Source organism: Microcaecilia unicolor, chromosome 3 (assembly GCF_901765095.1).
Source record: "Microcaecilia unicolor chromosome 3, aMicUni1.1, whole genome shotgun sequence".
Taxonomy (NCBI): Eukaryota; Metazoa; Chordata; class Amphibia; order Gymnophiona; family Siphonopidae; genus Microcaecilia; species Microcaecilia unicolor.
Window position 1 is genome coordinate 34,810,734 of NC_044033.1, and position 21,855 is coordinate 34,832,588.

The 21,855-nt window shown below is 48.8% G+C and overlaps 1 protein-coding gene across 2 annotated transcripts in view; it reads right to left on the minus strand.

Annotated features, from left to right (window-relative positions):
- The window catches only part of FBXO11 (F-box protein 11), a 263,583-nt gene that overhangs the window by 91,073 nt on the left and 150,655 nt on the right, over positions 1 to 21,855 (minus strand). For both annotated transcript variants that reach the window (XM_030195827.1, XM_030195826.1), the window contains exon 10: positions 4,271 to 4,377. In XM_030195827.1, the coding sequence (XP_030051687.1) occupies positions 4,271 to 4,377 (107 nt within the window). The remainder of the gene's footprint in view (positions 1 to 4,270; positions 4,378 to 21,855) is intronic.

A 21,855-nucleotide genomic window follows, 5' to 3' on the forward strand; every position in this document is an offset into this window, starting at 1 on the left:
TTCGTTCAAGGCCTTTAGGTCTAGGACGGGACGCATCCCTCGTTTTCTTTTGTACAAGGAAGTACCTGGAATAGAATCCCAGCCCTTCTTCTCCTGATGGTATGGGTTCGACTGCATCGGCCTTTAGAAGGGCGGAGAGTTCCTCTGCAAGTACCTGCTTGTGCTGGGAGCTGTAAGAATGAGCTCCCAGTGGGCAATTCGGAGGTTTGGATACCAGATTCAGGGTGTATCCTGACCAAACTATTTGAAGAACCCACCGACTGGAGGTTAAGAGAGGCCACCTTTGGTGAAAAAATATCAACCTCCCTCCGACCAGCAAGTCGTCCGGCATGGATACTTTTTCTGAGGCTATGCTGCACTGGAGCCAGTCAAAAGCCCGTCCCTTATTTTATTTATTTGTACCCCACGCTTTCCCACTCATGGCAGGCTCAATGTGGCAGGCAATGGAGGGTTAATTGACTTGCCCAGAGTCACAAGGAGCTGCCTGTGCTGGGAATCGAACTCAGTTCCCCAGGACCAAAGTCCACCACCCTAACCACTAGGCCATGGAGAGAGCGCAGGTAATGGCTTTTGCTGGGGAGCCGCAGGGGCCTTAGGTGCAAGCCGTTGACGAGAACGAGCGTGCTGGGACTGAGCCTGAACAGGCTGCCGAGAAGCAGGAGTGTACCTACGCCTATTGTAGGAATAGGAAGCACTCCTCTTCCTTCCAAAAAACCTCCTAGATGAGGAGGTGGTAGCAGAAGACACCCGGCGGGAGAGAAAGAATCCATAGCATCATGGTGCTTTTTGATCTGATCGACCATGTTCTCTACTTTTTCTCCAAAAAGGTTATCACCCCGGCAAGGAACATCCGCCATTCGCTGCTGGGTCTTATGATCCAGCCCATGAGAGTCTGCGCACCTGGCGAAAAGGTTCGGCGAACTCCGGAGGAAGTGCTTCAACCAAACTGGATAGTTGCCTCACTGAGTTCCGCAAGTGAATGCTCGTGTAGAGCTGGTATGTTTCAATCTTGGCTGCGAGCATAGCGGCCTGATACATTTTCCTCCCAAAAGAATCCAAGGTCCTAGACTCTCTGCCTGGGGGCGCCGAGGCATAGTCTCTAGTACTCTTGGCTCTTTTGAGAGCAGAATCCACCACCATGGACTCTGTATTGGGACTCAGTTTTCTTGGGAACCACTGGATTAGAAAGAGGGAACGACCAGTTTCACATAAGAACTTCCCTGAGCGTGTTATGCAAGGGAGCCATTGCAACCTCTGTAGGTGGAGGAGGATAATCCAAGACCTCGAGCATCTCGGCCCTGGGCTCATCCACAACCTCCATAGGGAAGGGAATGTCCTTAGACATTTCCCGAACAATGGAGGAAAAAGAAAGACTTTCAGGTGGAGATAACCTTCTTTCAATTGGCGGAGTAGGATCAGAGGGAACCCCACAAGACTCTTCATCAGAAAAGTATCTGGGATCTTCCTCTTCCTCCCACGAGCGCTCATCATCGGTATTGGACAAAAGCTCCCTAAGAGCAGCCTGAACCCGAGCCTGCCTCAACATCGAGGAACAATAACCTCGCGGGGGATGTCGAGAAGTCGATCCCTGCCTGGTCTGCAGCGAAGCTTCCTCCGCCAACGTCGAATCGATCCGGGTGGCAACCAATGCCGCAAGCGGCACCGAGGACGGGGACCTCACCACAGGCGAAGGACCAGATGCCGCTTCCACAGTCGGTGCAGAAGTGGACTGCCGCAGCAACCCCTCCAGAAGCTCTGGAAGAAGGGCCCCGATACGCATGTCGAGAGCTTCCATCGGAAAAGGCTGGGGAGTCGGTACAGCAGCCGGTGGCAGAATCTGAGGGGGCTCGAGAGCCGGTACCGGGCTGCCAGAAGACCGACGCAACGGCACCTCCTGTATAGAGGGTGAGCGGTCATCCAAGCGCCAACGCTTCTCAGGTGCCAAATCCCTCGGCTCCCCGGATCTCTCGGTACCACACATGGAAGGAGAACGATGACGGTGCTTCTTAGCCTTCGCACGACGCCCATCATTGAGACTTCTCGGTACTGAAGAGGCCAGGTCCGACGAGGGTCGGTCCCGGGGGGCCTGCATAGCAGAAAGCCTCGAGATAGGTGGAGACCCACTCGATGCCTCGCTGCTCCCAGTACAATGTGGTGGTTCGGCAGCCATTACCTGCGCTCTCGAAGTCGATGCTTCCCTCGACGACCTCGGTACCGATGTGTATGCAGACGTCGAAGGACCGGACCGATCCGCAAAATGTTTTTCACGTTGAGCCTCCCGAGACACGTGGGTCTGTTTTTATATTAAAGAACTCAGCTTACAAGCAGCTGGCAGATGATCGGGCCCAAAGCACTGGAGACACCACGCGTGGGGGTCGGTACCCGAGATGGTCCATTTGCACCGAGTACAACGCTTGAAGCCGCTGGGTGTCCTCGATGACATGGATGGAAAACAGCGGCTGTGAAATTAAAGGAGTCGATTGTGCCAGTAAAAAGGCACAAAAAAGGAAAATAAAACCCGGCCAAGCAGCCTAAAAACCGGCCGCAACGAAAAAAGGAAACAAACAAATGTGAAAAAACTAAGAAATAAAGGGAAAAGTTATTATTATATATATTTTTTTAGTATTTTGTGAAACACAAAGAGAAAGAAAGAAAGAAAGAAAGAAAGAAAGAAAGAAAGAAAGAAGGGAAACGGTGACGCTTGAAGAAGTCTCCTGGGCCAAAAAAGCGCAGCGGAATACCGTGTCACTCCAGACGTGGATAAAAAAAAGAACTGAGGGCACACTCACGCTGCGGGCGGGAAGCCATTTGCGCATGCGCACTTCGCTCTGCCCGCGCGCCAGTACGTTCTCAGTCTCCACCTGCTGGAAGGCGTACACAACCCATCAGTCCAATCCTGGTCCGGTCCAGAGGGACGCTAAAAAAAGTTTTTTTGTTTGCTTAAAAGATTTGCCAATCTCGTGGGCCGTCGCGGACAACGACCCAATCATGAGAACAAGCAGCCTGCTTGTCCTCGGAGAAACACCATGCACGAGAGGCAGTAGGTCATCAAGGCATCATCTAACAGCCTAATTTAGTGCCAATGATTGCAAGGTTCTTGAAGCAGCTGTGATGAAAAGGGTCCTGGCCCAGAACTATCACTGCAATAAATGGACTAAAATCTGGATATATGAAGGGACATTTTCAATATGACATCCAAATTTGTTTTGAATGTTTTGCTGAAAACATCCAAAAATCAAATGGCAAACATGGCCATTTTCGAACCAGAAAAACGTTTTTCTTTTTGTTTAGAAAATGACCATTTCTTAGACATTCTGAAGACGTTTTGTGCTCAGTGCATTTTACTTTTGTACCATTTTCAAACACGCAAGGGAAAAACGCACAAAAACAAGCCATTGGGCACATATAGGGGGCCAGCATTCTTAGCAGACTGGCACCACAAACATCCCAGCAGAGCAGTGAGGCACCCTAAGGAGTGCTGCAGTGAACTTCACATAAAAGGTTCCAGGTACACATCTCACCGTTACACCCCCCTTATATTGTATGGTGAGCCCTCCAAACCCCACCAAAAACCTACTGTACTCAACTGTACACCACTACAAAAGCTCTTCTGTCTGAAGGGTTAACCTATATGTGGGTACAGTACGTTTTGGGTGGGTTTTGAGGGCTCACACTTTTCACCACAACTGTAAGAGTGAGATATGGACCTGGGTTCCTTTCTCTACAGTGCACTGCACCGACCACTAGGCTACTCCAAAGACCTGCTTGCTGCTCTAATAGGTCTGGTCATAACATCTGAAGCTGTCAGAGGCTGGTATTTATTATTTCTTTCACATCTTTGGGAATGGGACAGGGTCATGCCTTAATTCTTCCAGTGGTCAACTGGTCATTTAGGGCACCTTTTTGTGACTTAGTTGTGATTAAAACGGGTCTAGACCAAAACGTCTAACTTTTAACCCTGGATGTTTTTGCTTTGTTCCACTATGGCAGAAAAATGTCCAAGTTCTGAGAATGCCCAAATTCCACCCCTTTGTGATCTGGATGCAACGCAGACGAACTGCATAGAAAAAGTCTTTAAAATATGTTTCAAAAACAGAGTTTTGGACAAAAAAAGGTCCATCTGCCACTTTGTACTTTTTGGACATTTTTCTGTTATAAAAAGAAAAAGACCCAGGGTTGTTGGAATTAAGGCTCCACAGCTGAACTGAAAGCCTAAGGAACAGAAGACAACTGCTGCTTTGAAGAGGGGGGAGGAAAAAAAAAAGTGCACCTGTGCATGATCGGTTATATACAATCCAACGTTTTCACAGTCACTGATGTTACAGTGTTTGATAGTGGGACAAGCTCCCTGGCCGCTAACACACACTGCAGAGCCAACTGCAAGGGAAAAAAAAAATAAAGACATAGCTCAATTATAAAGACAATCACACAAAATAAAACTTTACACAAAGGAGAAATTAGATCTTACCTGCTAATTTTCTCTTTTAGTCCCTCCAGACAGGCACAGACAAATGTGTTATGCATCTCTACCAGCAGGTGGAGACTGAGAACTACTGACTTCTAAGTTACCTAAAAAGTGGGCTGTGCAGTCCCCCTAAAGCCAGTCCTTGAACAGCCAAACAGACCTTTCCGCGACTATAGATGATCCATTCCCTCTCAGAACTGAAGGTCCACCTGCTAACCCAGAGGACCAAGTGTTGCTGCCCATAGTAAGAACGCAAACAAGTGAGAAGTTTGGAATCTCATATCTATATCTATATCTATATATATGTATATAGTGAGCCGAAACCAAACCACATTCATATCCTGCAGACTCAACCGCCAGAAACATCACGAATCTCTTCCACAAACAAGATAAAAGCACTGAATATAAAGCACGGGTGGGTTCTGTGGCCGGTCTGGAGGGACTAAAAGAAAGAAAATTAGCAGGTAAGATCTAACTTCTTTTTCTATAGCGTTCCCACAGATTGGCACAGACAAATGGGAAATATCAAAGCAGTGACCATTTAAGGCTGGAACCCAGCAAGCCCCACCTGAAGCACGCATGCCCCAAAATTTGCATCTTGTCTCACCTGGACATCAACTCAGTAGTAACGAACAAATGAACATAAGGACGATCACACCACTGCCTTACAAATCTACACAGGCAAAAATCAAAGAACATTCTGCCCATGATGCTGCTTGTCCCCTGGTGGAATGAACCTTAAGGAAAGCAGGAACCATTTTCTTCTTTAACAGATAGGCTGATGTCATAATCTCCTTAATCCAATGAGCAATGTGGCCTTGGATGCTGCTTGTCCTCTCCAATGACCCCACCAAAACAAAGAGGCAGTCTGAATGACAAACTCTTGAATCCTCCTCATGTACATGCATGACTCTTCGAACATGCAGCTTCCTTAACCGCTGTTTTCAGAAGAACAGTTGCACTGACCCAACACCGGTAGGGAAATGGACATGAAAAGGTGAGATCACATTGGGAAAAGAAGGCTGGAACCGGTCTCAACACCACACACTCCTTAGTGAACACAAGAAAAGGAGCCCAACAGGAAAATGCTTGACGCTCCAAAATATGACGGGCAGACATGATGGCAACCTAAAAGACCGTCTTCTGGGGAGCTGTACGCACATGGACCTTACCCTAAGGCTCAGAAGGAGGAGATATCAAGATCAATAAGACGAGGATGAAATCCCAGGAGGACAGTGTCAAATGAACTGGAGATCAAAGGAGACGAACCACCTGTAAGAAACAAACGATATCTGGATGAGAAGCTGCTTGCCTTGAATAAAGTTGGGAAAGGTCACCAATGCTGCCATTTGGACAGCAAAGCCAGGTGGTTAGGGTGGTGGACTTTGGTCCTGGGGAACTGAGGAACCGAGTTCGATTCCCACTTCAGGCACAGGCAGCTCCTTGTGACTCTGGGCAAGTCACTTAACCCTCCATTGCTCCATGTAAGCCGCATTGAGCCTGCCATGAGTGGGAAAGCGCGGGGTACAAATGTAACAAAAAAACAAACAAAAAAAAAAGCCATCCTGCAAAAACTTCAAAATCAGTAGTAAGGACGCATGAAGAGGAACAATGGACCAATCACTGCACCAGCCTTCGAAAACTCGCCAAACTTGAATATGCCCCAGTGATGTAGAAAAATTCCTGAAACTGAAAGTCTAAATCACCAGACCAGAGTAACCTCTCTTCCACTGGTCCGACCTCTCAAGAGCCCAGCCATAAGACAAACCAAGTCTCTGTACCACAGCCTGCAGTGACAATCCAGAACAACCAACACCCCAGGACCCTCATGTCAACTGATTCAATGGAGATCTCTGCTAATCAGAGACCATGGTGGAAATACATAAAGGAGCCTTCCGTCGGCCAAGACTGTACCAATATATTTAGGCCCTCTGAGAATCCCTACGATGACTGAAAAAGTGTGTAGCCTTGGCATTGGAAAAGGTGGCCATCAGATCCAAGACCGGCCCCATGTGTGGACAAATCATATCGAAGGCAGTGGCTCCCAGAAACCACTCTCTGGGATCTATTACATGTCTACTTAGAAAGTCAGTCTGAAAATTTTCAACTCTCATGACATGAGCTGCAGACAGGTCCTGAAGATGAGCTTCTACCCATTCCATCAGCAAAGTTTCTCCGGTGCCAATAAATGATTCTTATTGCCTACCTGCCGGTTTACATATGCCATCATTGTCACATTGTTTGAAAAGACCCGCACTGCCTTGCCCTGGATCAAATCAAGAAAGGCCTCCAACGCTAGCCGAATTGCTCTGGTTTCTAATCAATTGATCAACCAATGAGACTCCTCATAGGACCACTGAACCAGAGCTGAACGATGCTCCCCCAAGCATGAAAGACTGGAATCCACCGTGCAGGAGTGGCCTAGTGGTTAGGGTGGTGGACTTTGGTCCTGGGGAACTGAGGAACTGAGTTCGATTCCCACTTCAGGCACAGGCAGCTCCTTGTGACTCTGGGCAAGTCACTTAGCCCTCCATTGCCCCATGTAAGCCGCATTGAGCCTGCCATGAGTGGGAAAGCGCGGGGTACAAATGTAAGAATTTAAAAAAAAAAAAAAAAAATAGTCCTTAGTGGCGGATCCAGCTCCACACTCTGCATGAGATTACGCCGTGCAAGGCCTCGAAGAAGAAAGGGGATTTCTAGAGAATGAGACCGGGGAAACCATTTGGCTAGGACAGCATACAGTAATGGTTGCACGTGAGCCCTGGCCCACTGAACTACCTCCAAGGTCGCCGCCACCATGGAACTCAGCACCAGGAGGAAATCATGTGTCTGAGGATACAGAGAAAGCAAGAGAGCAGATCCAGTTCTGATGCTTCTGAATTCTTGCCTCCCAGAAGAACACCCATTCCGGACACGGGTCAAAACAAACTCTGAGATACTCCAACTGCTGAAAGGGGATGAGATGGCTCTTAGCCAGGTTGACTACCCAGCCTAATGATTGTAGATTTTGCTTGAATCACCCAATCTTCCAAATATGGATGAACCAGGATACCCTCCTGATGCAACGTGGCTGCTACCACCACCACAACCTTGGAGAAGGTAAAACAGGAAACGCACAGAACTGATAATGCCTTCCTAAAACCACAAAGCGCAGAAACCTCTGATGGCTGGGTCAAATCAGAATGTGCAGGTATGCTTCTGTGAGATCGATGGATGTAAGGAATTTGCCTGGCTGAACTGCAACTATTACCAATTGCAAAGTCGCAATTCGAAAGGATGATACATGGCCAGCCCGATACACCCCCATGAGATCCACAATGGGATAGAATGAGCCCTCTTTTTTGGGTACTATAGAATAGATAGAATAATGACCCATGCCTAGCTCGTCAGACAACACTGGAACAGCAGCCCTGAGTTTGATCAACCTCTGCAAAGTTTGGTGGACTGCCTTTACCTGCCAAAGGGAAAACAAAAAAGCGCCCTACAGAGGCCGGGCAAACTCCAAGGTGTATCCATCACAAATGACTTCCAGGACCCACTGATCCGAAGTCATCTGGGTCCACCCCTGATACAACTCCTGAAGTCGCCCCCAATCTTTTTCCTAGTGTAAGCGTTCTTCTTACCTGTGTGCCTAAGAGGCGGGGTAAGCAGCGTGTTGGACCCGCAACACCTGCTGCACTGAGGGTTGGACCGATGGACCGCTACACTGCAACTGGACGAATCTCAGAGCAAGATTCTTCGCTGCTGGAGGCAGTGGTGGAAGGAGACCCACGGCGTGCGCTGGAGCCCCGTGTGATGACGCTCGTGGACTCCGCTCAGTGGGGGCAGGTTGCAACGAAGGAGCGTTTGCATTTTCCAGCCAGGAAGCTGAGATACAGGCAGAACCCAGAGTTAAGCTGGATTCTAAATCGGTAGGAGAGGAACAATCCTTAGAGGGGAAGGAGTTTGAAACTACAGCTCTCAGTAAGTCTTATTTGCCTCAAAAACCTCAGAAGATTACTCTTCATACTATATGGGAAGCCCTTCTGGGTTTGGAAACCCCTTTCTCACAAAAACTGATTTCAGTAAGCCAATGTTCTATGGCTCCTATATGAAAAATAGGTGTGCTTGAAACAAAAGTTAAAACTGTTGAAAAAAAATATTGAATCCAATAAGGGTAAAATAGAAAATCTTCAGCAAGCTTAGATGAGTCTTATGAAAGAAAATAAACTTTTGCAATATAAAATATAAAACTGAAAATTTGGAAAACAAAGAGCTAATACTCTACGTTTGATAAATTTTCCTAAAAGGCCAGCAATAGCTCCGTTTATTACCTTTAAAAAATATCTACAAGAGATATTGAAGATTACTGAAAATGCATATCCACCAGTTTCTAAGATATATTTTGTTACCATATAAAAAGAAAGATACTAATCAACCTATGGTGGAAGGAGGTGATGTCTCTTTTGATACCTTAAATCTTACACAATTGATTGAAAAGGATGAGCAGGGTGATAAACCGGCGACATTAATAGTAACATTTGTGTTGCAGCCCGATTAAGATTGGGTTCTAAAGCAGTTTTTCCGATACAGAGAAGAACTTTTCATGACCTGTAAGATTAGAGTGTTTCCAGATGTGGCAATAACAACCCAAAAGCGGCGGCAACTATTTCTTAAGCTTCGCCCTAGGGTATTACAATTGGGAGGTCTTTTTTTGTTAAATTTTCCTTGTAAATGTGTTCTGAAAGTTAATTTGGTTAAATATGTATTTTTTTGACCCAACACATATAACCTCCTTTCTAGACTCAAGGACTCAAGGTATATTAGTGACAGGAGAAAGACTATAAAGGGAATTGTGAGACTAAAAGATACAACAAAACGCTATGTAGAAAATGATGAAGAAAAAGCCAATTTGCTAAATAGATACTTTTGTTCTGTTTTCACTGAAGAAAACCCTGGGGAAGGACCGAGAGGGACTGGCAAAAGTACACCTGAGAATGAGGTGGATAGAGCGCCGTTCACAGAAGAGAGTGTGTATCAACAACTTGGAAAGCTAAAGGTAGACAAAGCCATGGGACCGGACGGGATCCACCCCAGAATATTGAGGGAGCTCAGAGAGGTGCTGGCGGCTCCTCTTAAAGACTTGTTTAATAAATCCTTGGAGACGGGAGAGGTTCCGAGGGATTGGAGAACGGCGGAGGTGGTCCCTCTTCGCAAAAGTGGGGATAGGGAAGAAGCTGGAAACTACAGGCCGGTAAGCCTCACTTCGGTTATTGGAAAAGTAATGGAAGCCATGCTGAAGGAAAGAATAGTGAATTTCCTGGAAGCCAATAAGTTGCAAGATCCGAGACAACATGGTTTCACCAAAGGGAAATCGTGCCAAACGAATCTCATTGAATTCTTTGACTGGGTGACAGGAGAATTAAATCAAGGACGTGCTATGGACGTCATCTACTTAGATTTCAGCAAGGCTTTTGACACGGTTCCCCACAGGAGGCTCTTAAATAAACTAGACGGCCTGAAGATAGGACCCGAAGTGGTGAACTGGATTAGGAACTGGTTGACGGACAGACGCCAGAGGGTGGTGGTGAATGGAGTTCGCTCGGAGGAGGGAAAGGTGAGTAGTGGAGTGCCTCAGGGATCGGTGCTGGGGCCGATTCTGTTCAATATATTTGTGAGTGACATTGCCGAAGGGTTACAAGGTAAAGTTTGCCTTTTTGCGGATGACACCAAGATTTCCAACAGAGTGGACACCCCGGAGGGAGTGGAAAACATGAAAAAAGATCTGAAGAAGCTAGAAGAATGGTCTAACGTTTGGCAATTAAAATTCAATGTGAAGAAATGCAAAGTGATGCACTTAGGGAGTAGAAATCCAAGGGAGACGTATGTGTTAGGCGGGGAGAGTCTGATAGGCAAGGACGGGGAGAGGGATCTTGGGGTGATAGTATCTGAGGACCTGAAGGCGACGGCCATAGCTAGAAGATTGCTAGGCTGTATAGAGAGAGGAGTGACCAACAGAAGAAAGGAGGTTTTAATGCCCCTGTATAAGACGTTGGTGAGGCCCCACCTGGAGTATTGTGTTCAGTTTTGGAGGCCGTACCTTGCGAAGGATGTTAAAAAAAATGGAAGCGGTGCAAAGAAAAGCTACGAGGATGGTATGGGATTTACATTCCAAGACGTATGAAGAGAGGCTTGCTGACCTGAACATGTACACCCTGGAGGAAAGGAGGAACAGGGGTGATATGATACAGACGTTCAAATATTTGAAAGGTATTAATCCGCAAACGAATCTTTTCCGGAGATGGGAAGGCGGTAGAACGAGAGGACATGAAATGAGATTGAAGGGGGGGCAGACTCAGGAAAGATGTCAGGAAGTATTTTTTCACGGAGAGGGTGGTGGACGCTTGGAATGCCCTCCTGCAGGAGGTGGTGGAGATGAAAACGGTAACAGAGTTCAAACATGCGTGGGATATGCATAGAGGAATCCTGTGCAGAAGGAATGGATCCTCAGAAGCTTAGCTGAAATTGGGTGGAGGAGAGGATAGTGGAGGGCAGACTTATACGGTCTGTACCAGAGCCGGTGATGGGAAGCGGGACTGGTGGTTGGGAGGCGGGAAATACTGCTGGGCAGACTTATATGGTCTGTGCCCTGAAAAGGACAGGTACAAATTCAAGGTAAGGTATACACATATGAGTTTGTCTTGGGCAGACTGGATGGACCATGCAGGTCTTTTTCTGCCGTCATCTACTATGTTACTATGACTGTGGTGTCTCCATCCGTGCAACCTGTTATAATAACATCATCTACTCTGTAGCAAGTATAAAGGGTCTAGTTTCTCTTCTATTTTTCTTACTTAAGTGAATAGTTTTCATGGAATTGTGCCTTGTCCCTCATACTATTAGTGGACTAGAGATCAGAAAGATTACTTATTTCCTTTTTATATAACGTTGTAATATGATGAATATATTGTTGATCTTTTTCTTTCTTTTTTCTGTATCTTTTCTTTATCAAGAGTATTCTTGATTATTATGTGAAAATATAAACATAAAAACCTCCTGAAGTCTCAATCCCACTGGAACCAGTGGTTGACCTGAACACCTTCACTGGGAAGTGCGTATGGAGCCCCGAGGTGCAAGGCTGGAGTCACGACCCCCTCTATGGCCCCTGCAAAAGGGCCGAGTGTGCTGGAAATAAAAGTCCCGTAAAGTCGGACTGACCCTGTAAGACCTATAACGACAAATGTCTCAAATACAACTTCTGGCAGACACACCTCTCTGCCTGCCGACCTGGGCTTTTCCTCAGGTAGTCTAGGCACTTTGGTTTCACCAACTTATCTAATTCTTCTCAAAACAATAAGGAGCCCTTGAAAGGAAACCAACTGAGCTTAGATTTGGAAGCTGCATCAGCAGACCAGCCCCTAAGCCACAGGGACCTCTGGGTTGCCATCCAGAGTGCCATGACTCAGCAGAAAAGTGCAACAAATCATACACAGCATCTGAAAGGTAGGAGTGCCCATTTCTAGCTTAGGTAGCTCCTGATCCATCATAGCCCAGCTGTCAACCTCCCTAACACGGGCTCTGTCCAATGGAAACGGTAGCAAGACCACCACAAATAGCAGCCTGAACCTCTAAGGCCACATCAAAACTCTACTTCAAAAGGGACTCCATTTTGCAATCCTGATGATCCTTGGGAGCCGTACCATCATTAACCGGGACAGTATTCTACTTGGTAACAGCTGAAACCACGATCCACCACAGGCAGCTATGAGGTTTCTCTATCCCATTCAGGGATGGGATACAGACACACCATAGACCAAGCAACCCTAAAGGGGGCATCAGGAGACTTCCACTGCGTCTGAATCACCTCCCTGATATCCTTGTGCATAGGGAAGGAATTAGTAGCCTGAATCAACCCCCTGATATCTTGGTGCATAGGGAAGAATTTAATAGCCTATTTCCTTTCAACAAAGGATCCACCACTTGCGGAGCCTCCTTAGGATCCTCCTCAAAACAGAGAACTGCAGATACTTGATCAATCAGCTCCTGGAGCTCATCCTGTTGGAAAATTCACACTACCGAGTCCTCCCCTGGAGGCAGATCCTCCAGCCAACCCTCAGTGGGCCCCTGAACCCTCCAGCACCAAAGGGCCTTTTTCAGGCAAATCCCTCTCTTCCTCAGACAAAGGAGCACCATCTCCTATATCCTCCCTATCCCAAGCCAGTTTTTGCCACTTGGGAGGAGGAGGAGAGAAGGAGAGGAGGAAGATGTGGAGAAGAGGAAGAAACACCACTAGGACCCCCTCCCCAAACCTAAGCACCCAACTTGCGAAGGCCCGGTACTTGGCCAAAATAAAATCAGGAGAAAATTCCAGCTCCTAGGTTCCCAGAAGAGAGCCAGCATTCTGCTCAGTCACAGCAGCTAGTCTGGGGCCAATGTGTATGATGATGCGGGAAACCTGGTGGCGATTCCCACCAAAGATAGAACCGTCGCCATTAAAGAATCACTGGCATTCGCAGACAAAGAGATCCCCGGGAGGAAGGCTCCCCTGATGGTCCTGGCTCCTGATCAGTCCCCAATTCACCTCCTGTCAGATCAATGCAGTACTTAAAGGTTTCCACTGCATCTAAATAAGAATAGAACACACCTGGCACCTTTTAAGCCTCTTACCCAGTGGTTCCCAAACTTTCTAAGGTCACAGCACCCCTAGGATACACATTTCCTCTCAGGTCTCCCTCCCTCCCCCACCCACAAACAGCGTTGAATCCTACCTTTGCCCCACCAGCCAAAAAGGTCCACTGTCCAAGGCCCGAGCTCCATGCTGCCTGTGCAGCGAACAAATTAGTGGCATGCTTCAGCCACCAATGCCTCCCTTCTCTCCCCACTTCCATCTCAGCCTCTACTCCTTCCACTCAGCTTCTGCCCTATCTCTCCCTTCCATCAAACCTAACACTCTTCTCTGTTTCTCCTCCCAATCCAGCATCTGACTCCTCTGTCCCCCCTTCGCCCAAACATTCTCAATCCCTGCTGCTTCTCTAGACCAGCATCAGCAAAGCAAGCTACAGCCACCACAAGGCAGGACTCTTCATTAACATGTTGCCGACTGTGCTCCGGAATAGAAGTGACATCTGAGGGGGCAGGACCATCAGCCATGTGTATGGAGTGTCCAGCCCAGAGGTGGCTGCAGCTACTTTTGCCACTGCTGCTGCTCATCAAAAGAAGCAGCAGTAGCGGCTTGGGTGGCGGCAGGAGGGATGTGGGGAAAATATGATGTGGAACCATTGAGAGTTCGCTGTGGCGCCCTGGAGTGCCATGGAACACAGTTTGGGAACCGCTGCTTTTACCAATCGTACCAACTTGAGTAGCTAGTACAGGAGCTGACAAGAGAAAGAAAAATTCTAGACCTAGTCCTTAGTGGAGCGCATGATCTGGTGCGGGAGGTAATGGTGCTGGGGCCACTTGATAACAGTGATCATAATATGATCGGATTTGATATTAGCTTTGAAGCAAGTATATATAGGAAATCAAATACATTAGCATTTAACTTTAAAAAAAGAAGACAATGATAAAATGAGAAGAATAGTGAAAAAAAAACTTAAGGAGGAGCGGCTGCGAGGGTCAAAAATTTACATCAGGCGTGGATGCTGTTCAAAAACACCATCCTGGAAGCCCAGTCCAAATATATTCCGCGTATTAAAAAAGAAGGACAGAAGACCAAATGACAGCCAGCATGGTTAAAAAGTGAGGTGAAGGAAGCTATTAGAGCTAAAAGAAAATCCTTCGGAAAATGGAAGAAGGAACCAACTGAAAATAATAAGAAACAGCATAAGGAATGTCAAGTCAAATGCAAAGCGCTGATAAGGAAGGCTAAGAGGGACTTTAAAAAAAAATGATTGTGTTGGAGGCAAAAACACAAAGTAAAAATTTTTTAAGGTATATTAAAAAGCAGGAAGCTGGCAAAAGAATCGGTTGGACCACTAGATGACCAAGGGGTAAAAGGGGTGATCAGGAAAGACAAAGCCATAGTGGAGAGATTGAATGAATTCTCTGCTTAGGTCTTCACCAAGGAAGATTTGGGAGAGATACCGGTGCCAGAAATGATATTCGAAGCTGACGAGTTGGAGAAACTTAATGAACTCTCTGTAAACCTGGAGGATGTAATGGGGCAGTTCTACAAATTGAAGAGTAGCAAATCTCCTGGACCGGATGGTATTCATCCCAGAGTACTGATAGAACTGAAAAATGAACTTGCGGAGCTATTGTTAATAATATGTAATATATCCTTAAGATCGAGCGTGGTACCGGAAGATTAGAGGGTGGCCAATGTAACGCCGATTTTTAAAAAAAGGTTCCAGAGGAAATCCGGGAAATTATAGTCCGGCAAAAGCCTGATGTCGGTGCCGGGCAAAATGGTAGAGACTATTATAAAGAACAAAATTACGGAGCATATTCAAAAGCATTACTGAGACAAAGCCAACATAGATTTAGTGACGGGAAATCTTGCCTCACCAATCTATTACATTTCTTTGAAGGGGTACACAAACATGTGGATAAAGGTGAGCTGGTTGATGTTGTGTATCTGGATTTTCAGAAGGCGTTTGACAAAGTACCTCATGAAAGACTCCAGAGGAAACTGGAGAGTCATGGGATAGGAGGTACTGTCCTATTGTGGATTAAAAACTGGTTAAAAGATAGAAAACAAAGAGTAGGTTTAAATGGTCAGTATTCTCAATGGAGAAGGGTAGATAGTGGGGTTCCCCATGGGTGTGTGCTGGAACCGCTGCTTTTTAACATATTTATAAATGACCTAAAGATGGGAGTAACAAATGAGGTAATTAAATTTGCTGACGACACAAAGTTATTCAAAGTTGTTAAATTGCAAGAGAATTGTGAAAAATTACAGAAGGACCCTACGAGACTGGCAGACTGGGCATCTAAATGGCAGATGACATTTAATGTGAGCAAGTACAAAGTGATGCATGTGGGAAAGAGGACCCGAATTATAGCTAAGTAATGCAAGGTTCCACGTTAGGAGTCACCGACCAAGAAAGGGATCTCGGCATCGTTGCGGATGATTCATTGAAATGCTCTGCACACTGTGCTGCGGTGGCTAAGAAAGTAAATAGAATGTTAGGTATTATTAGGAAAGGAATGGAAAACAAAAATGAGGAAGTTATAATGCCTTTATATCGCTCCATGGTGCGACCGCACCTCGAATATTGTGTTCAATTCTGGTCGCCGCATCTCAAAAAAGATATAGTGGAAGGTAAAATTATGTATAATCATACCTGATAATTTTCTTTCCATTAATCATAGCTGATCAATCCATAGACTGGTGGGTTGTGTCCATCTACCAGCAGGTGGAGATAGAGAGCAAACTTTTGCCTCCCTATATGTGGTCATGTGCTGCCGGAAACTCCTCAGTATGTCGATATCAAAGCTCCATCCGCAGGACTCAGCACTTAGAGAATTACACCCACGAAGGGACACTCTGCCCAGCTCATCACCGCCGAAACGGGGGAGGGGAATTAACCCAGCTCATCCCCACACAAGTGGGGGAGGGGAATCCGTCCAGCTCATCCCCGCGGAGCGGGGGAGGGACACCACACCCGCCGATGCGGGGGGATCTGGCTTATCCTGCAACCGCAACCGCGGGAGGAGCTGACTGACCCTAACACCGCCGAAGCGGGAGGGGTACAAAGCTGCCCTACAGCCGCACGAAGCGGGAGGGAGTGCCGGCAGAATTTATGTCTCAATCCAGCCCCGTAAAACGGAGGGGAGAGGAATGCAGCAGCTCACTGTAACACAAAGTCGTCTCAACTCTTGAAGAATCCAAGTGAAAGAAGAACTTGAACACGAAGTCCTCCTGAAGTAACTGAAGGCTAAACTTGAACCTAAAATTCAACCAGAATATAAACAGTACAGATATCTGGGAGGGGCTATGGATTGATCAGCTATGATTAATGGAAAGAAAATTATCAGGTATGATTATACATAATTTTACCTTCCATATCATCAAGCTGATCAATCCATAGACTGGTGGGATGTACCGAAGCAGTACTCACCCAGGGCGGGACATAGAAATCCCTGACCTCAACACTGAAGCTCCAAACCGGGCCTCCGCCCGTGCAGCCACAGTCAAACGGTAATGCTTGGAGAATGTATGAGCCGAAGCCCACGTTGCCGCCTTGCATATCTCTTCCAAGGAGACGGATCCGGCCTCTGCCATCGAGGCCGCCTGAGCTCTCGTAGAGTGAGCCTTCAGCTGGATAGGCGGCACCTTCCCCGCGGCCACATAAGCCGCTGCAATGGCTTCCTGGACCCATCTTGCCACTGTAGGCTTAGCAGCCTGCAGACCCTTACGAGGACCTGCAAACAGGACAAACAGATGATCCGATTTCCGGAAATCATTGGTCACTTCCAAGTATCTGATGATGACTCGTCTCACATCCAGATATTCAAGAGCGGAGTACTCCTCTGGGTAGTCCTCCCTACGAAAGGAAGGGAGACAGAGCTGCTGATTCACATGGAAGCGAGAACCAATCTTGGGCAGGAAGGAAGGCACTGTGCGAATAGTCACTCCTGCCTCAGTGAACTGCAGAAAAGGCTCTCGACATGAGAGCGCCTGGAGCTCGGAAACTCTTCTGTCTGAAGTGATAGCCACCAAAAAGACTGCTTTCAACGTCAGGTCTTTCAGAGATGCCCTCGACAAGGGTTCCAAAGGCGCTTCTGCAATGCTCTTAGCACCAGGTTGAGATTCCACGCAGGCACCACTGAGTGCAGAGGAGGGCGCAGGTGATTAACTCCCTTGAGAAAGCGCACCACATCTGGCTGCGAAGCCAGGGAAGCACCCTTCAGGCGGCCCCTGAAGCAAGCCAGAGCCGCTACCTGGACTTTAAGGGAACTGAGCGACAGGCCTTTCTCCAGACCTTCTTGCAGGAACGCCAACACTGAAGAAATTGGAGCAGTGAAGGGAGAAAGTGAGCCTGCTTCACACCATGCTGCAAAGATACGCCAAACCCTGGCGTAAGCAGTAGAAGTAGAGCGCTTCCTCGCTCTCAGCATAGTGGCGATGACCTTGTCTGAGAAGCCCTTCTTCCTCAGACGCTGCCGCTCAATAGCCAGGCCGTAAGACCAAAGGGAGAGGGATCCTCCATCACCACGGGACCCTGATGTAACAGGCCCTGCTCCACTGACAGCCGCAGAGGATCGTCGACTGAGAGCCTGATCAAGTCCGCATACCAGGGACGTCTGGGCCAATCCGGACCCACCAGGATTACCCTGCCGGGATGCTTTGCCACCCGGTCTAGCACCCTGCCCAACATGGGCCAGGGCGGGAACACATAGAGAAGCTCTTGTGTCGGCCACTGTTGGAGAAGAGCATCTACTCCCAGGGATCGAGGGTCCCGTCCTCTGCTGAAAAAGCGCGGCACTTGGCCATTGGCCGATGACGCCATCAGATCTAGGCTCGGCTGGCCCCAGCGCTTCGTGATGTCCAAGAACGCCTGAGCAGATAGTTGCCACTCTCCGGGCTCCAAGGTATGGCGACTGAGAAAGTCCGCCTTGACATTCATGACTCCGGCAATGTGGGCCGCTGAAAGCTGCTCCAGGTTCGCTTCCGCCCACTGGCAAAGACTCATAGCCTCCTTGGCTAGAGGGGCGCTCTGGTACCTCCCTGGCGGTTGATATAGGCCACAGCCGTAGCATTGTCCGACAGGACCCGTACAGGCTTCAACACGAGTACCGGGATGAACTCCAATAACACCAAGCGAATGGCTCTGAGTTCCAGGAGGTTGATAGACCACTTGCCTCTGCAGGAGACTAGAGCCCCTGCGCTGTCCTTCCCAAGCAGTGGGCTCCCCAGCCCATCAAAGAGGCGTCTGTCGTGACGACAATCCACTCCGGGGTCACCAGAGGCAATCCTGCAGACAACTTGTCTGTCTGCGTCCACCAGCTCAGCGCCTTGCGCACTGCTGGGTCCACGGGAAGGCGCACAGCATAATCCTCCGACATCGGAGTCCAGCGCAGCAGCAGAGATAGCTGTAGTGGTCTCATATGAACCCTGGCCCAGGGCACTACTTCCATCGTGGCCGTCATAGAGCCCAACAGCTGCACGTAGTCCCAAGCCCGAATAGGAGAGGCTACTAGGAACTAGTCCACCTGAGCCTGAAGCTTGACAATCCGATTGTCTGGCAGGAACACTCTGCCCACTTGGGTGTCGAATCGAACTCCCAGATACACCAGGGACTGAGCCGGGCGCAGCTGGCTCTTCTTCCAGTTGATGATCCATCCCAGGGAGCTCAAAAGAGCAACTACCTGGTCCATAGCTTTGCCGCACTCTGCATAAGAGGGGGCTCGGATCAACCAGTCGTCCAGATAAGGATGGACTTGTACTCCTTCCTTTAGCAGGAAGGCCGCTATGACCCCCATTACTTTGGAAAAGGTCCGCGGAGCAGTAGCCAACCCGAAAGGGAGGGCTCTGAACTGGAAGTGTCGTCTCAGGACTGTAAAACGCAGAAAGCGTTGGAGAGGAGGCCAGATGGGAATATGCAGGTACGCTTCCTTGATGTCCAAGGAAGCCAAGAACTCTCCTGCCTTCACTGCCGCTATAACAGAGCGGAGAGTCTCCATGCGAAAGTGCCTCACTTTCCAGGCCCGATTGACCCCTTTGAGGTCGAGGATAGGCCGGACAGAACCTCCTTTCTTTGGAACCACAAAGTAAATGGAGTAACGTCCCTTGCCAATCTGATTTTTTGGCACCGGAACGACCGCACCCAGGCGGATCAGGTTGTCCAAGGTCTGCTGCACTACCACAGCTTGACCGGAGACTTGCAGGGAGAGAGTACAAACCCGTCTCTTAAGGGTTGGCAGAACTCTAGCTTGTAGCCGTCTCTGATGACTTCCAGCACCCACGCGTCTGAAGTTATAGTGGTCCACTCGCCCAGAAACGAGGACAGCCGTCCTCCAATCTGCACTGGGGCGTGGACCAAGGCCCCGTCATTGGGTACGAGACCCTGGGGGAGGACCGGAGGGAGCACCTCCGGGACGGCGGTCTCTGCGAAAGGAATGCTGCTTGGGGGAGAAATTCCTCTTGAAGGAAGAGGGGGCAGAGGAACCCGACTTGCCCGGGCGGTATGGAGGTATCGGGACGAGTACTAACCCGAGCCCTGACCTCTGGTAATTTCTTGCCCTTAGACGTGCCGAGATCGGTCACGATTTTGTCCAGCTCGACCCCAAAGAGCAGCTTGCCTTTAAAAGGCAATCTAGCCAGGCGGGATTTAGAGGCGTGGTCAGCAGACCAATGTTTCAGCCAAAGCCACCGCCGCGCAGAGACTGTCTGAGCCATGCCTTTAGCTGAGGCTCTCCAGACATCATACAGCAAGACTGCCAAATAGGCTAAGCCCGATTCCAGGGCCGGCCAATCAGTCCTCAAGGAATGATCCGAGGGGGAAGCCCGCTGCACCATAGTCCGGCACGCCCTGGCCACATAGGAGCCGCAAACTGAGGCCTGCAAACTTAAAGCAGCTGCCTCCAAGGACGACCTTAAGGCCGCCTCCAATCTTCTGTCTTGGGCGTCCTTTAGGGCCGTGCCACCTTCCACCGGCAACGCCATTTTCTTAGTCACCGCAGTGATTAAAGAATCCACGGTAGGCCACAGATAGGCCTCACGTTCACTCACAGCCAAAGGATAGAGGCGGGACATAGCCCTAGCCACTTTAAGGCTCGTTTCCGGGACATCCCATTGAGCCGCAATTAAGGTGTGCATGGCATCATGCACGTGGAAGGTTCTAGGCGGGCGCTTCGTCCCCAGCATAATGGCAGAGCCAACAGGGGCTGAGGGAGAGACGTCCTCCGGAGAGGAAATCTTCAAAGTGTCCATGGCCTGTAACAACAGGTTGGGCAAATCCTCTGGGCTAAAAAGCCGCGCTGCAGAGGGGTCATCCGCTCCATCCGAGCGGGGATCTATCTCCTCCAAGGAATCCGCAAAGGATCGTTGGGAGACCTCAGACACGCTGCCCTCATCTACATCGGAGGAGACAAAGTCCTCCAAGGCCTGGAAATCAACCCAAGGGCGTTTACCTCTGGGAACCTCAACCTCTTTATCAGAAGAGGGAGCAGGGGCAGCGTTTTGCATGAGGAAAGCCTGATGCAGCAGCAAAACAAACTCGGGGGAGAAACCCCCCAGACTGTGCACTTCCGCAGCCTGGGCAACAGCCCTAGACGCACTCTCAACCGGCGCTCGCAATAGCGGGGGAGAGACATGCTGCGCATCCAAAATGGCGTCCGGCGCGAAACTCCGTGAAGGAGCCGCGCGGGAAGAACGGCGCTTAACTTTAGCCGCTTTTGTGCCGTCGCCCAAATTAAGGGCGTTCATGGCATTAATGTCTCCAACCTCAAGGGCGGCCCACGAAGAAGCCGTCCGAGCCGCGTGGCCGGCCAAGATGGCGGAGGCGAGGAGCGGGGGATGGGCGTTTATGGCGGGAAAAAACCGCCACGCCGGAGGAACGACCGGGACATTCATCGGTCACTAAACTATCACCCATCAAGGGCGAATCAGGTTGTAAAACCCCCGCATCCCCTCTAGAAGCGCTCCAGCGATCCGGGGAGCGACCCTTTGCGCCCTCGCCCTCCGACGCCATTGCCACGAGGAGAAGAATCGGGGAACCCCCTGCCCGCTATAAAAAGGTAAAATTACCTGCTTGCCGCTCCGAGCTGTAACGAACTGGTGTCCCAGTGAGTAGCTGCAATGAACGTTTAAAGAAACGTCGAATTAAACGCCTTTAAAGACGTTTAAAAATATTTTTTTTTTTTTTTTTTTAAACGGAGCCAGCGGGAGGGGGGAGAAAAGGAGGGACCTGGCACCACCAGGTTTGCACTTGCTCAAAAGAGCCCTCAACCCCAGGCCTCAACAAAACCTAAGGATTAGGCTTGGAGGCCTAGCCAGAGCTGCTGCTGTGTGTGACCACCACCTGCTGAGATAGAGAACATACTGAGGAGTTTCCGGCAGCACATGACCACATATAGGGAGGCAAAAGTTTGCTCTCTATCTCCACCTGCTGGTAGATGGACACAACCCACCAGTCTATGGATTGATCAGCTTGATGATATGGAATTAGAAAAGGTGCCTAGAATGGACTTGGGGAAACTCCACTGCTTATTTCTGGGATAAGCAGCATAAATGTTTTGTACTTTTTGGGATCGTGCCAGGTATTTCTGACCTGGATCGGCCACTGTTGGAAACAGGATGCTGGGCTTGATGGACCTTTGGTCTGTGTCCCAGTATGGCAATATTTATGTACTTATAAACAAAAACAAAAGCAAAACCAGCAAAACAAACCAAGCCCTGAAATGCATGCATAGAGCAAAAGTAAGGGCTAAGGTTGCAGAAAGCACCACCAGAACAGTAACAGCTG